General features: G+C 38.4%; 1 protein-coding gene across 2 annotated transcripts; it reads right to left on the reverse strand.

Annotated features, from left to right (window-relative positions):
- Window positions 1-5,221: 5,221 nt before the first annotated feature.
- Window positions 5,222-16,336, reverse strand: LOC147327774 (tetraspanin-5). Of its 2 annotated transcripts, XM_086295674.1 has the most exons (10): window positions 15,904-16,336; window positions 13,271-13,321; window positions 11,209-11,355; window positions 10,942-11,112; window positions 10,741-10,866; window positions 9,341-9,388; window positions 8,587-8,703; window positions 8,431-8,492; window positions 6,813-6,865; window positions 5,222-6,726 (listed from the first exon to the last, which is right to left on the reverse strand). In XM_086295674.1, exons 1-9 carry the CDS (start codon window positions 15,985-15,987, stop codon window positions 6,853-6,855), a joined length of 819 nt encoding a protein of 272 aa, XP_086151800.1. In that variant the 5' UTR covers window positions 15,988-16,336; the 3' UTR covers window positions 5,222-6,726; window positions 6,813-6,852. The 2 variants fall into 2 exon arrangements, with proteins under 2 accessions (XP_086151800.1, XP_086151801.1); XM_086295675.1 differs by lacking the exons at window positions 5,222-6,726; window positions 6,813-6,865 and having other exon boundaries at window positions 8,427-8,492.

Below are 16,336 nucleotides of genomic sequence, written 5' to 3' on the forward strand. Positions count from 1 at the left end.
TCTGAGTCTGCGCGAGGGCTTAATCAATGAGACCGGGTTATCTGATTGACTCAAGTCATCAAGTAAGTGAGACAAGCCGTCTGATTTATTTCAGCTCCCCAGGTTATTCCCCTCGACTGATCAGCAGAGTAAAGTTACTTTAAAAATAAAAGTGCGAAAATATCAGAATGAATGAGTTTAAGAGAGAGAAACAACTTTCGCCTTATTTCATCTGCAGTGAACAGTCGAGACTTTGTCGTCGAGTCTTGGTTTGGAGGAAATGGGCAGTCTGTCGGAGAAACCAGCCCCGTAGCTCAGATTACAGCATCTCAGTGTGGGCTGTAAAAACGCAAATTTCTACCGTGGGCCCGAATATTTAGTGTGTGGGTTATTACCGCGATATATAAAACTGTAGATGTGTAGTTTCCCTCGTGCAGATGCATTAATTCCTGCAAAACTCAGTCTGTTTAATGAAAGCCGCTGTTGATTAAGGACCTACCAATTGGAATGGCTCCTGTAGGCCAGACTGTGTTTCAACTGAGATCCGTTTAGATATTTACTGTCTATTTGGCTGTTTGTTTCTTAGCAGAGCCTGAACACACACAAAAAAAACATATCGGTTGAATTTTAAAAAAATAGTTTCTAGTCATGTATGAAAACACATCTGCCACTTTGTGACTGTAAAGGGTTTTTTTTTCTTTTAATTTTACAGCCTTGTTGTCCTAGCCCTGTAGCTAGGCAGATGTGTGGTTGTGGAGAGATAATGTAAGTATGGAAAATGTCCTTGTAGAAAATCATGCTGTGAAACAAGCCATGCCATTGTTTTAACATTTACCACGTGGCTCCATTGGTAGTGGTTTACACATCTGCTCACAAGTCAAAGATTCCAGGTTTAATTCTGGAGACACACATCAGCAGGAGCTGGGTGCACAGTGACCCATATTTATTTTATTCATAAAAAATAAAATCAAATCATGCAGAGCTACCTGCTGTGGTGACCTCTTGTGAATAAGGGAGCAGCTGGAAGTAGCCTTACTGAGATGACCCCAAAAATGTATTTTTTTAACCAGTAATAATAAAATATCTCATGGCTATTTTCAAGTAAACAAGTGAATCCTGATGCATCAACGCTGGATGCAGCAGTTCCAGTGTAGCAGTGGGGATGATGGTGATGATGATCAGTATGATGTATGATTTCTATAAAATTAGATTTAAAAACGACCTCTTTTTTTCATAATTTACTGATAACAAACTCCAACAACTGGAAAGTAAATACTGTGAACTATAGTCAGCAGCCAAAAAAGCTGTTAGGCTTTTCTGGTGGACTCAACATCTGTCACAGATTATCTGCAGATAAGAGAGAAGGATGTGTGTTATGGCCTGTGGCATACTGACTAAAAGTAACAGTACAAACACAGGTACAGAACAGGTACCTTAGATAAAGCAGAAAAATTACAATAACAAGACCAAATAAGGTGGCTCTTTGAGACACAGATTTTACTAATGTCTTAATATATCTTAATATTGCATACATATTCATTGTTAAAATTTAAACCTACATATTATTTAAATGTATTGGCTTGTTTTCCAAGTGAAAAAAAATGATGTCTTGCCATAAGAATCCACCTATTTTCTTCAACTTATCCAGTTCAGTGTTGTGGGGATGGTTATCCCAGCAGTTACAGGGCAAGAGAAAGGGAAAAACCTTGTACTGGTCACCAGTCTACTGACAGACCCTTCATGCTAATATTCACACCTCTGAATTTTGACTTGCCAGTTAACCTAACCTGTGTGTGTTTTAGGATGGGGAGAACATATAAACTCCACTCAGAAAGGCCCCAGCAAACTGGTGGATTCAAATACATCCATCACATGTATGGGAATCACGAGTAAACCTAACAAGCATGTCTTTACCCTGTGGTAGGGAGCAGCGTACCCAGAGGGACACCCACACAGAGAAAATGAGAACATGCAAACTCTGATTGATGCAAAATATTTTTATTAACTCATTCACTGCCAGCCATTGGCAGTGAATGAGTTAAACCCATTGACTCATTCACTGCAATTGACGGCTATAGACGTCAATGGCAGTGAATGAGTTAATAACAAACAGCCATTCCATTTATAGTTGTGGAGTTTATAGTTTCTGTCAGTTGCTGCATTTTTATGACATAGACATGAGTTTTAATTATTCAGTGACTTCTTTCACATGCAAACAAATTGCAGATGCTGGTGTCCCCACACTGCAAAAAGGAGTTACGATTATGTTATTCATAGAAGAAGAATTATAGCCTTAGCATGTTTCCATCCACCAAGATTAACGATTTATTGGTCGAAAACTGACAAAAAAAGTCTTATAACATAAAAAGTATTATTGCTACAAGTGTGGTGTGTATTGTCAATATACAGAAAGTACCATATAAAGATTTAAATTGTCATGTCATTTGACATCTGACCTCTACTTCAAGGTCAAAATGATGATACGATACAGAGTTATTTAAAGCTACGTTCCTTACTGCCATTGTTTATAGTGATAATTTCCAGGCTTATAGGAACGATATATGGGGATTCTAAATGTCACATTACTCTGGAGCTCTGACCTTTTCTTCAAGGTTAAATAAGGTCAAACTTTCACAAAATAAACACCCTATAATCTTTATATAAGTTATTCACGTCCAGTTATTTACAAGTCAGTACCTCTTTTCCATCACCTACTCCTACATAACATTTAGCTAAAATATCAAACAACATTCAAGTAAAAGTAAATACTGCCCAGTGTCTGAGCTGCCTTGGTGGAGATTTGCTTTCTCAGTGTGCTTCTTGGAAATCTGGATTTAAAAAAACAAGAAACAAATTCCAAACAATGCCATTAGATTGGCACTCATAATCAAAGTACAGAGGAGTGGACACGTTTGAGAGGAAAACTGATTACTATTAACTGATTAGTGGGCACGTGTCAACTTTTCTTTCTCTTTACAGCCTGAAAAGGATCAAAACTCACACTGAGGCAGATAACACCCAATGTATGCCAAAGGTCAGTTCCTGATAACTCAGAAAACAGATACTGCATGCTGGTTATCTGCGATATGTTGATAGGAAAATAAGTGTATGTGTGTGTGGCTCTAATCTAATTAACACATGTACCATTGCTCTCACTAACTCATCTGAAGGCTAACATCATATCTGAATACACACCTAATTTTAGCATTTGTAATAGCTAAAATGTAATCATAAATAATTACTGAGTAGCACAACTGAGAACACATAATGTACTGGTGATTGCTGGCTAGTGAACAACAATGGCAGCAGCTAAGCCACATTGGAGTGTATGTGTACTTTATATGAAAGTTAAATCAAGTTACATCCAACAAGTGTTACAGGATCCAAAACTTTTATTTTTAAAATCCATATCTCATAGTTAAACTTTATTTTTCAGATATCATCCAAAATCAAACTTTAAATTGAATTTTAAATGGTATGTTGTTACCTCCATGTGTTGACGTAATGGATTATCAACTACATGTTGAACTGACTGAGCTAAAACACTGAAAGGATCTCATCTACCATGAACTCAAATTTTCTTTAAGGTCATTTAAAAGATGAATACTTAACTGTTTAATTCCAGCAAAGCCTGAAACTTGCCATGCTGTGTTGTCATACTCACCAGCTACCTTATTAGGCAGCCCTTTTCAGCTTCTCGTTAGGCACGTTGACATTGGTCAAGATGACCTGCCGAAGTTCAAACTGAGCATCAGAATGGGGAACCAAAAGTTAAATTTCTGGCTCGACTTCACCTACTTCAAAGCTGTGTGAAAAAGATCAATATTCTAACGAGGCTGAAGCTACAGCAACACTTTAATACTTTATGATGCATTTTTTAAGCTTCAACATCATCAGAATGGGGACAAAAAAGTGATTTAAGTGATTCTGAACGTGGCATGGTTGATGGTGTCAGACAGGCTGATCTCAGTATTTCAGAAACTGTTGATATACTGAAATTTCTCCACACAACCATCTCTAGGGGTTTACAGAGAATGGTCTGAAACAAAGAAAATGAGCGGCAGTTCTCTGCGTGAAGATACCTTGTTGGAGGAGAATGACCCAACTGCTTTTAGCTGATAGGAAGGTAACAGTAGCTCAAATAACCCCTTGTTGCAACCAAGGTCTGCAGAAGAACATCTCTGAACACATAACCTTTTAAATCTTGAAGCAGCTACTGCAGCAGAAGACCACACCAGGTGCCACTCCTGTCAGCAAACATCAGAAAACTGAGGCTACAATTCACAGATTCACCAAAATTGAACAACAGATGAGTTAAAAAGCAGTTTTGATTTCTACTGAAAGATTTGGATCAGAATTTCTTGACACACGTTTGGCCTTTTAGTATCAGCTAAATATATTTTAAACCCCACAGCCTACCTGAGTGTTGTTGCTGACCATGTCCATCTCTTTATGACCACATTGTTCCCATCTTCTGGTGGCTCTTCCAGCAAGATAACACACATTTTCACAAAGCTCAGGTCATCTCAAACTGGTTTGCTGAACATGACAATGAGTTCACTGTACTCAAACGGCCTTCATAGTCAACAGAGCTCAATCCGAAAGAGTACCTTTGGAAGGTGGAGGGACAGGAACTTTACATCATGTATACAGCTGACAAATCTGCATCAACTGTGTGATGCTATCATGTTAATATGGACTAAAACCTCTGAGCACCTTACTGATTCTGTGCCACAAAGAATTAAAGGAGCTGAAGGTCCAACCTGGTACGAGCAAAGTCTGACTAATGAAGTAACTGGGGAGTCATTTTCTTGACACAAGCCACAGCAGTGCTTTTCCTATTTTTTCTTTCCCACCCATCACAGGCTCACTTCTCTGCTAACATTTTGACCTCAGTGAGGTCATAATCCCAGGGTTGTCGACCCCAGCATATGTTTTAATAATATTATTATTATTGCTTGAGTGTACCACGCCTTTAGTTTCAGTATATGAAAACCGTACGCAAATTAAACCTAAAAATATGTGATACCCACAGCTGGACCCAGTTGGAGGGTTACAGTGAAAAAAAGGTCCAACATATATATTGTTTTAAACACAAGATGGAGGTAGTGAGTTGTCATTCACCCAGTCACACTGGAGTACAATTCCTCTGCAGCGCTACCATTAATTTTAGTCTGAGGTAAGTGCGGTATCAGTGTAACATATTATCCAGACAAAGTATACACAGAAATAGACAAAATAATACAAAGAACAACATTTATTCAGATGTATCTACATCTTATCACAATCCAGTTATTTACAAGAATCAGGAGTACACGTGAAAGAAAAGTGTGGTTATAATCGGGAGTATGTAGAAATCGCAAATATGGCACTAAGTGGCAGGTAAACAGATATCTGACACCATTTTGGCATTCTGACATTTTCTCAGTATAAGATTATACATGTGGTAGAAACCAGAAACACATTGATTAATATCATATTGTCATCAGCTGCAGAGGAAAAGTTCACAGGTTCACATGTCCTTTACATTAAATGGCTTTTTTCACTCTGTTAAGAGAAAACTTTGTGTGTTTAATATCACTGAATTTTTAATAAATGCTGATGACAGAGCTTGCGCGCTCTACTTTCAAGTACTGTGCATTTGTAAATTAAATAATTTACTTCTATGTTCAATTAAGTGCCAACAAGCAGTAAAAAAAAAGTAAAAATCTAACAAATAAGGGTTTTCACGATTTCAACACACTGGCCACAACTAAAAATAAAGGCAAATTAATGAAGGTATGACAGAACACTAATGGACAAAAAGATTGTGTGCAAAGAAGGTGACTACACTAAAAAAGTCCCCAAACCCATTTTCAAGGTGACACTTATGAAGTACCAGGATGTTACATAAGCATATTATGGAAAGTTCCCCCTCCAGTGGCTGCTGCTTGACCAGATAACAGTCTGTCATGACAAAAAGCCGAACAGCTGAAATGAACTTCATTATCCTCTGTCCTCTGTGAAGATTAAAGTGCTTAAGGCTGAGTTTTGATTAGATGCCACATCGTTGGGTTTCTCTCAGTACATGTATTACATTATTTTGTCATTCTTTCCAAGAAAAGCAAGTTTACAAAGCTGAACACATCCATCACGTCTCTTCGTGAAACTACACGGTGACTACATCCCCCATAAGTCAAACTGCAATCTGTAACAGTGTCCACGTCTAAAGTTCGTTCTCTTAAGTAGACTCCATCAAACATTCAACAAAGTGCTAACCAGCCGATTCAATCGAAATTACTATTTTACAAATACTTTAAAATACTTAACACAGTTAGAAGCCGATGTCCTATCAAGAGACAAAAGGCATGCAGTGCATTTCCAGAATCACTTTTATCTTCTTACACACCCTTTACATGCAGCTGTTAAAAAACTGCAGCTGTGAGACATATAAAACCACAGACCATATTCTAAATGAAGCACTACCTCAGAGAAACGCCGTCTCCGCTTGTTATCTGGGCAAAACACATTATCTTCCTGGCTTCTTCAACACAGCCTTTACTGTAACTGTAGCTTTTACTGAAATATTATTTTCCATTGTTTTTGTGTGTATAGTAGTATATTTCAGAGGGGGGGTGCTTCATTTAAAATACAGTAACTCTAAAAATAATTCTAAATTTACTATTTACATATGAGCGAGACTCTTCATACTGCACATTTTAGGTGACTAAAGTACTTCCCTTCAACGCTGGCATCCGAGCCGCAGTCCTGTAAAAATTAAATAAAAATAAAAAATAAAAAACATCGGAGGAGATCGATAATTTATACTGCTATATTGATCTCAAAGCGCTTACCTTGTACATCTTTCTTGCCTTTGAAAACTCTCTGGAGGTCTTAGGTAAACAAACTGCACAAAAACAGGAAGCAGATTTATGAATCGGAACAATAAAACAACCAAGACAATAAAAAGCACAAGCAAAATAAGCTTTGTTTGCAACACTGAGAAGCAGAGGGTTAGTTAATACAACATGCTTATTTTGTGAATTATGATCCCATATAGAATGAAATAAATAACCAAGATGGCGACAGGAAAACGCTGACTAAATAGTCAACCTTCAAAGCAGGACTTTGCAAAGCAGCGGGTGATGGTGGTATTTAGAGGTTTGTGTGTGCTGCAGCACATTTTCAAGTTTCCAATTGGGTGGATGTTTTTTAAGTTTTAGAATAACTGGGGCAGCTTGTTTCCTTACATTACACTTGCCATTAACACTAATGATGTAATACCGATGAAGCTGTTTGTGATTCTTTTTGTTTTTAAGTTCAAGATGTTTGCAACAACGTTTAATTTTTTCATCAGGGCGCCTTTCTAGCCTGACGGTGGTGCTTTGCAGAAAGTCCCTGAATAACCAAAGTTACCACAAAGCAACTCAGTATGTGACAATTCACACAATTATCTCACTTGGAAGCAAAGATATCAACCTGCTGGTGTTAATACAGGGAAACTCAGGCAATTTCAAATTCAGGACTTCATTTGTGGACCTGGAATGTATTTTCAAAACGTTGTTACATTTATTATCATATTACATGTTTATTTCATTCTGAACCATAATACACCCAAAGCCAACTCTACAGCCGCCAACTAATTTTTAACAATGAAATCATGCTTATAAGTTATTGACGTGACACACATAATGCATCATTTTAGATTAAAATAATTCATGACAGTAGGAGTTTATTCTGTTAAACCTTTTTTTAGTTCCAAAACATTTTCGGTGCATTACAATATCTAGTAAAAACAGAGACGGAACGCTTTTGCCAGGCTTGCTGCACTTTGTGCGATTCATCTTTCCATATTTAGTTGTGACTAAATAAAATTTCGTTGCCGATACAAATTTTCGTCACCACTGAGTTACGTATGTTGAACATGACACATAAAAGCAAAGATACGCTATGATCATTATAGTCAGGTGTAACTGTCATTTTAAAGAGGACTAAGAAAAATTGAAACGATACTAAACAAAAGAATTATAGTGTAGTTTAAAGAAAAATACTCTGTTGTGCTTTTTTTAAATTTTTAAGTGTTAATATAGTCCAAATTTATAAATACCAATAGTTGTAAAGCTTTTCAAATAATTAAAGCTTTTGTGCAACTGTCCAATAATTTGTATGTTCTTCCATGTCAGGGTGTTGCAACCATAATCGTGAGACTTTTATTATGAAGGTTTACATACAAAAGTAATAATAGTCAAAAGGATATTTCATAATACACAAGCAGCCCTGCCCATCAGGTCTTTATGGCTGCCTGAAGAGGTTTTTAATGCTCTCTTAAATATGGAGCCGCTAAATTTAACTCATGTAGTTATGTTAAGTTAAATTACAAAATAAACCCCTACAAGCCGTGAACTGATTTACAAAAATTATGCACTCAGACACAAAATTTGACGCGTCACCCTGATGACCCTTGCTACCTACCAACTCTCTCTCACAGCCTCGATGTCGCTCACGAGATTTTGCGCTAAACAGATGCCAAAAATCTAAAAAAAAAAAAAAAAAAAAAAGGAAAACAAATTGTTAGGTAATGGAAAAAAATGACAAAAGCTCAGATGTTTAGGACAAACTGATCCCCACCTGCAGTAATGCAATCCCAATAAATATGCCTGCCACCACTGTCAGGTTATCTTGAAGCCACTTCTCAAACTGTGGTACGCAGCCTTTGATATAGATGAATGACCTCTGGTCAGAGTCCTGTCAAAACAATTACAAGTCAAACCAATACTACAGCGTGATAGTCAAGTTCATCTGAAATATATTTGGTTTTATTTTGCTCCACGACACTTAACAACACAGTTATTTTTAATAGCACATGATTCCCCTTTTCATTTTGCGGTTTCCCCTAAAGCCCTCCACAGCAAAATGCCTCTGATCCAGTGTTACGTAGTCGTTAACACACACTCGGCTCACTGTTTTCCTCTGACTCTTGTTAAAACTGCTTCACTCTGGCTCACATTTAAAGTCAAGAAAACAAACAGAGCCTTTTTTCCTTACATTACGCTGGCCGTGCAGTAAGGCCAAAGCTAATGACAGGTGGGGGAGGGGATTTCAATTCCCATTGCATTGCTGCTGCATGAGTAATGCCACAAGGCCCAAAGTGTTGATGGAGAGCCAGCTGCTGTATTTTCACGAGTGAGGAGTTGAGAAACATACTGAAAGAGGAATATTGTGTCCAGGGTGGAGCAACTGACGACCTCATATAGCCATATAAACCTCCCTGAGGCAAAATAAGCCAGAACAATTCATGCTTTCTACTCTTTTCTATTCCTTTTACTTTTTACATCAGGGTCTCAGTCTCGGTGATAAATTTAAGTTTCCGTTTGTAGCTCACCGGTTTTGCTCGGATGTCGTATCCACACTGAGTGTTAATGACGTCCTCCTGCGAAGAGAAGACACACATGCATTTTTAGATTAGCTAGAGATTCTAGACTGGCCTTTACAGTGAAAAACAATAAAACATGCATACACATTAAAAACTGTAAAACTAGATGATCATGAGTAAAACTCACCAATCCATGGTTATACAGTTACTGTGAAGATTTTTGCATATAAACCAAGGATTTGTTTATGTTTGCTTGCCTATTATATTCTACTTGTGAAGATTAAACGACTCCAACGTTTTGTGTGCAAGGATGCATCTGCCTTTCTGGTCAGGTTAACCTTTATAAGACTGTGTGGGACCACAGCTGCAGAAACTTGGGCTACAGTAACATTTAACTCCCAGAAGTCAAATTTTGTTCTCTTAGACTTCTGAAAACAACAAATAAAAACTTTAGTGGGCAGATCATTAAAATAAAATTCATTCATACACTGGTGGAGGCAGCTACAGTTGTAGCTACAGCTGCCCTGGGGCAGACTGACAGAAGCGAGGCTGCCATATTGCGCCATCGGCCCCTCTGGCCAACACCAGTAGGCAAGTAGGGTAAAGTGTCTTGCCCAAGGACACAACGACCAGGACAGAGAGCCCAGGGATCGAACCGGCGACCTTCTGGTTACAGATGCGATTCCCAACCCCCTGAGCCACGGTCGCTAACAAACCTAATTTTAAATGTCACCTTTTATTTTAAATTAATACTTTTTGATGGAAAGCTAGCAGCAAAAAAAACAACAACTTTCAACTGACTTGAAACTGGCTGATAAAGACCTGACCTGAAATATAACCACAAAAGACACCTGCTGCACAACCCAACTAAACAATTAAAATTAAAAAAATGAAAATTTTTGATATGGTATACACATTAAGAGCACACGGTGCCTTTGAAAAACAACTTTTTAAAATCCAAGTGTTTCCTTTTTTTTCCCCTATAGAGAATGACCTTGGTGGGACAGCGTGTCCTTGGATTGTCAAATAAAACCCTTCCTGAGTCTGTTTTTCTGAAGAAAAATGCTGTCACTGCTGCGCACAGTAAGCAGCAGTTAAGAGTATTTTTCTGCCAAAAAATGCCTCGGTCCAGAGTCCCACCCATCCGCTTTCAGACTCTGACTTGCAGTCAGGGCCTGACACGACTAAACACAGCGTCCTGAGCGTCCTGTTGGATGCAAGCCATCGTCGCTGATAGCGTCACTGCTTCTTCTGGAGAACATAGATAACAAGCTGTCTGTGACAAGAAAGCCCTTCAAAACTTCCCCTCAAGTCTTGTAGTTTGAGCATGTTAAAAATTATTTTAAACTCTAACAAAGGACACAAAAACACCAACAGCCACAACGTTATCTTGTGATAGAGAGACATACCGCTGGATCTTTGGTGCAGCAGGAAAAGGGCACTCCACATTTCTCACGACTCGGGTTTGAATCAGTACAGTTGAAGTAGATGTTCAAATTCCAGTCATCAGCCCCAAAAGCTCCACAACACTCCCACTGCAATAACATATAAAATACAAGGTAAAAATACTAGAAAGAAATCGGTGGCACAAATAAAGAAACGTTGCTTACATATTCCTGGGTGAAGTCGATCAGGTTCTGCAGATCAATGTCATCTCTGTAGGCCCGAATGTTGTTATTAATGAAAAAATTGAGCTGGTCCTTGATCCAGTCTTTGAAGACAAAGGCCAGGACTCCAGCAGTCAGCTCAAGAAAGAAAATGATGCCCAGGAACACGGAGAACTGAAAGACATGAGAATTTTCTGAATATAATAACTGTTATGAAAACAAGAAATATAAAGAATTATAGATTTCTGAGAAAGCCTTTAACAAACATACAAACTTGAGCAGGAAAGAGTTTTCCCGCAGCGCTCCAATGCAACCAGCAAACCCGAGAATGAACATCACACCACCCACGACAAGGAAGAGCCAGACAGGGTCAAAGCCCCCCAGGTCAGTGATGGATGAGATGTTGGACAGAACACCCTGGGAGCAAAGCACGTGAGGTCAAACTCAACTGAAAAACCACTGAAATATCATCACATTGCTAACATTCTTCCCAGGTAAAGTAATCATTTTGTAAGCATGTTTAACACCCAAATTTCATAAAGTACAATCCAAACCAATGTAAGCAATTATTTAAAAGAATTTAATAATAAAATTGTCAATTGTTTTTGATTTTTGGGAACAAGCTAATTTACTCTTGCTCAGAGCGAGCAAATGTAAATATGTTTTAATTGACTTAGCTTATCATATATTAGCTACAATTAGCTTCCTGGATCTGTACAAAGCTAACCAACCTAATTTGATTTTTCAATTTCTGCAGTGACGAAACAAACAAGCTCTAGCATGTAAACCAGTGAGCTATAGATATGCTATTAAAGTTGTGTCAGAAGCTGACATGCACCTATCATTAGCATGAATGCCATGGTAGTGTTGGTATTGTTTTCTTTGAACTGCTCTTTTACCAGGGTAGAATGATTGTATAGCAAAGTCTAGGCCTATTAACTTGGTAGTGATCATGACTGACCACAACTAGATCACAACTTTATCAACAAATGATTTGTTTGACAGCACTCACTGAATTCTTCAATACAACAGCGTAAAAATCTAAGGAATTCAAATTGGGTAGATCTCTTGAAGTCATTTCTAAACAACTTCACATTTCAAGACTATCAGTTCAAACAATTCTATGTAAGTATAAGTTATTTGAATGTGTCACCACATCCACCAGTTCCAGCTAAAGTCTGGTAGAAGATTCAAGCCGTCACACTCGGATGAACGGTAGTTGGTTAGGATGTTCAAAAATTAAGGTTCAAGCCTGCTATGGACTGGAAACTGCTGAAACACCAGCGTCACTGTCTCCAGTCAAGCGAGTGTTTCACCACAGAAAGAAGCCCCTGGTCCAAAATCAACACTTTCAAGCTCAATTGAAATTTGCAGCTTTTGACAAGTCAAAAGGGCAATGATCCAAATACACGTCAAAAGTGGTTTTGGGATAGATAAAGCAGGCTAACATTAAGCTTCTGGAGTGGCCTTCCCAAAGCCTGACCTCAACCCTTTTGGGTATTTATGGACTAAGCTTAAAAGCCAGGTCCATGCCAGGAACTTTACCAATTCTGCCAAGGTGAATGGTCAAATATTCAGGCAGAATTATGGCAGAAGCTTGTTGATGGCTACCAAGGTGCAACTAAGGGACATTTGACCAGATATTATAAATATGTATATATTTGAACCTGCATTTATACTTTCGACCCTGTGTGGATTAGAGAAAATCCAAAATAAAATTTAAACCTGTGCCATTATTTTTTTCTGAAGATTAAAGGTACATACTGTACAATAATTCTGTGCTGGAAAAAGAACACATTCAAGCCCATGATGCTGTATGTAGATTTTCTTACCTCTAGATAGAGCCTGGCTAGCTGTTTGTTTTTGTCCAAAGCTAACAGTCTAATTTAACCCACACTTTTTACACCATACATTTGACATTATATTAATCTTAAAGTTAATCAACCCATTATAATAATTTAGCAATTAACAAATAATTAAATAATATTAGTTGTAGTCACGTATGTAGGATGAGATAACAATCAAGATCTTCAAATGTACTTTGGTGAAAAAGTGCTCTCAGTAGATTGTCTGCTTTTTGCACTCTCAGTACACAATGAACAAATCTGTGAAATGCATCAGATCAATTCATAGCCCATTGTTCATGAGTCCCACAGGAAAGCACAGCATTCCTTTCTGATTCAGTAAAGCCATGGTGACCATTCCTTGCACGCAGTCGAGTATAAACCACAACGATATGCCGGTTTGTGGAATATTTGCAGATACCTGTAAGTAAAAAGCTTCACAGAAATAAGTCCTGCAACTTGTTATTACACATTAATATACGACTAACCTTTTCACTCCATGCCCACAAACCAATGGCAAGAAACGCTACTCCAAGGAACTGACAGAGGGAGAAAAGAGAGAAACAAGAGAACAGGATTATTTTGCTGTGACTGCTACATGTAGTCATCACACAGACGCACACTGACAGAAACTACAGAGAGATTTTCCTGGCAGTGGTCCATTACTAAATATTTCTCATCCCAGTCTGCAGGATCAGCAGGAGGCTTCCACATTAGAAAGCATCTTTAAACAGCTTGACTGTACATAACTGTACGCCGCAGTGTAGAAGCAGTAATCGGGAATATTATTACTATGACAGTATTATGATTTAATATTTTATGGTAGTTTGTGTTTACAAGACTTTTTAAATCTTGTGCTAATTACTTTAATATGTTTTTAATAAACACCTTATTTAATTGTCACATTTCCATGCCTTTTGTTACTTTCACATTCACTTGCAATGAGTTTTGGTTTTCTATTTGAAATAACTTTTTTACATCCTACTCACCACAATGCACTTAAAAAAAAAAGCATAGAGACAAACTCGGTAAAAAATATTTATGCTTCAGTGTCTACTGTGATACATCTTCACTGACAAACCATGACAAGAGAAACTTGAGAAAAACAGTATACTTTATAATCCACTTAATTTGTGAGGATTTCAACAACAATTATTGTTGTTGGATATGCTTTTATCCAAGAACACCTTCACTATTAAAATTAAAACCCCACTAACTTACCAGGACTTTAACAAGCACTAAAATAAAGATGAGAAATAATAGGTTTTGAATAACTGATTTTAACTGAAGTCTTTTGTTGAATTAGACACATTTATTCACCAGATAGAAGCACTAAGGACTTTTTTTAGATTAAAGATAATGAACTTTACAGACCATCTCAAGTATTTGTTTGTGAGACAGCTGTTAAGGCAGGGGAACAGTTGTTTGTGACATAAGCAGCTGATACCTGAATGACACAAAGCTCAAAGGGGCCGATTGCTGTACAGTTGGCTGAGAGCTTTTCCACAGCCCAAAGGCCTTTGTCTCTATCAGTCCCCGATACGTGAAGAACCACTGGGCACACCAATGCCATTCATGGCTTAAGTAGCATGTGCTGAATTTAGTGTATTTTTTAGCTTCTTTGTTTTATTTAATTTTTTTATGTCAGTTAGCACAAGTCAAAATTACTGATATAAATAAGTGAATAAAAAAAGATAGGGGCTTTGGCCGAAAGTCCCACACTCCCACACCGCAATGACTTACCAGGACACTTGAACTGTTACTAATATCATCAGAGATGTTGTCAGCATCTGTGTTTTCCCCACAATAACAAGACAAAATCCCTGCTGTTAAAAAGGCCTTATATGGCCAACGGTGCCTATCAGTAGGACTGCTGCAATTTACTGTATCTGTATTTGTATTCGTATGTAGACAAAAGTAGATATGCCCATATTTAATCCATCCAAAGAACATGCTGTATATGATGCTGTGGAGCAAGCAGTTCATTTGTTGGCACCAAATATGATAATGAACAAATGTCTCAGGCAGCACCAGGCTCAGTGGTTAGCACTATGGCCTCAAGGCCAGACAATCCTGGTTTCAAACGCAGGTATGACCCTTCTGAGTGGCCTGTGCATGTTTTACAAAGGAGCTCCTGTTATCCAAAAAGGTTAATGCTGCATAGCTCTGCCGATACACCCTCAAAAACAAAATTATTACTCTCAACGTTTTCTTGAGCGTCTTGGATCACTACATTATGTGAAGTTTTATTCTGCTATTTCAGCCAAACTGTTTATTGACTGACGGACGATTAAAAAAAATATGACAGAACAATCAATGATGAGCATAATGTCCCTGCTGTCTCTTATTCAAACCAGGCCACACTATTTCATACATCACTTATAAGTTAGGCATTGTTTTCTGCGACCAATCCTCTAAATCCACTGATTATTCTACTTACTTTAATGCAAGTACTGGAGAGGCAGCCAATATCAAACAATTAACACTTGGACTCACTGACAGCGTTTTTGCTTTAAATGAGATAAAACAATGAATCGATCAAAACAGTCACTGTTTAAATCGATTAATCGCTGCGGTTCTACGAGAGCATCGCTCTGTTAATAACTTAACTAACCATTAGTAAAGCCTACCCCACCTTCCCTCATCAACAACCTGTGAAAAAAGCACCCATGCGGGTTATTGTTTCAAGCCAGGAAGTGGCGGCCCACGGTGACTGTGGGTTTAAAAGACGGAATGTTTGTTTTTTTCCCCTGCGGTTTCACTCATGCATAGAAAAGGTGACGGCTGTTTTCTCAACCTAAACATCACCACGAAAAAAGAAGAAAAAAAAGGCCTCAGCTGAAGGCTACGGTCATGTAAACACGCGATGATGCCGAGAGAGAGAGCTGTTCTCACTCTGATGGAGGACACACGAAAACAAAGCGGCTGATGGGTGACAGGGAGCAAGTGCACAGGAGCAAAAGAGAAAGTGGAAGCGAATCGAAACCCAGGACAACATAGACACAACAACAAACACATACGCACACATAAATGCACCTCACAGCTGCTGATTGGGAACAAAGAGCGTGTCAGTGTGTTAAACTGACGATGGCAGGCCTGAAGTCGCAGACGGGGGACTTACCCAGAATATAATGTTGAATCCGAAAATGAAATACTTGATGCAGCAGCTCACTTCGTGAGCCTTGAAATGCTTTCCTGACATCATCTGGATGGATTTTGTTTTCCTTCGCCGCCTCTGCAACGAGCAGGAATCACATTTGCAGCTGTTCTGTGTTTGGCAGTCGGGATCCTCTGGAAACACCCTTTAATAATTTTTTTTAAGGGCTCAACACATGCCGCCCTTTCTAGCGTCTAATTATTAACACCATCTTGATTTTGTGCGGATAAAAGTCGCAGATGAAGCCGTCGGGGAGCGTTCACAGTCCGTCGGCGTCCCTCTACAGATCTCAGCTTTTACCCTGCGTAGATCCTCAGAGGTGTAACGCTGAAATAAACCACAGTGAAAGTCAACCAGATTAAAACCGACGGTCTCCTATCTGACCCGTAATCTAGAC

Source organism: Aulonocara sp. 'chitande type north' Nkhata Bay, linkage group LG6, assembly GCF_057382095.1.
Source record: "Aulonocara sp. 'chitande type north' Nkhata Bay isolate Kocher_YH1m ecotype deep benthic linkage group LG6, A_spYH_male_GT1.1, whole genome shotgun sequence".
NCBI classification, from domain to species: domain Eukaryota; kingdom Metazoa; phylum Chordata; class Actinopteri; order Cichliformes; family Cichlidae; genus Aulonocara; species Aulonocara sp. 'chitande type north' Nkhata Bay.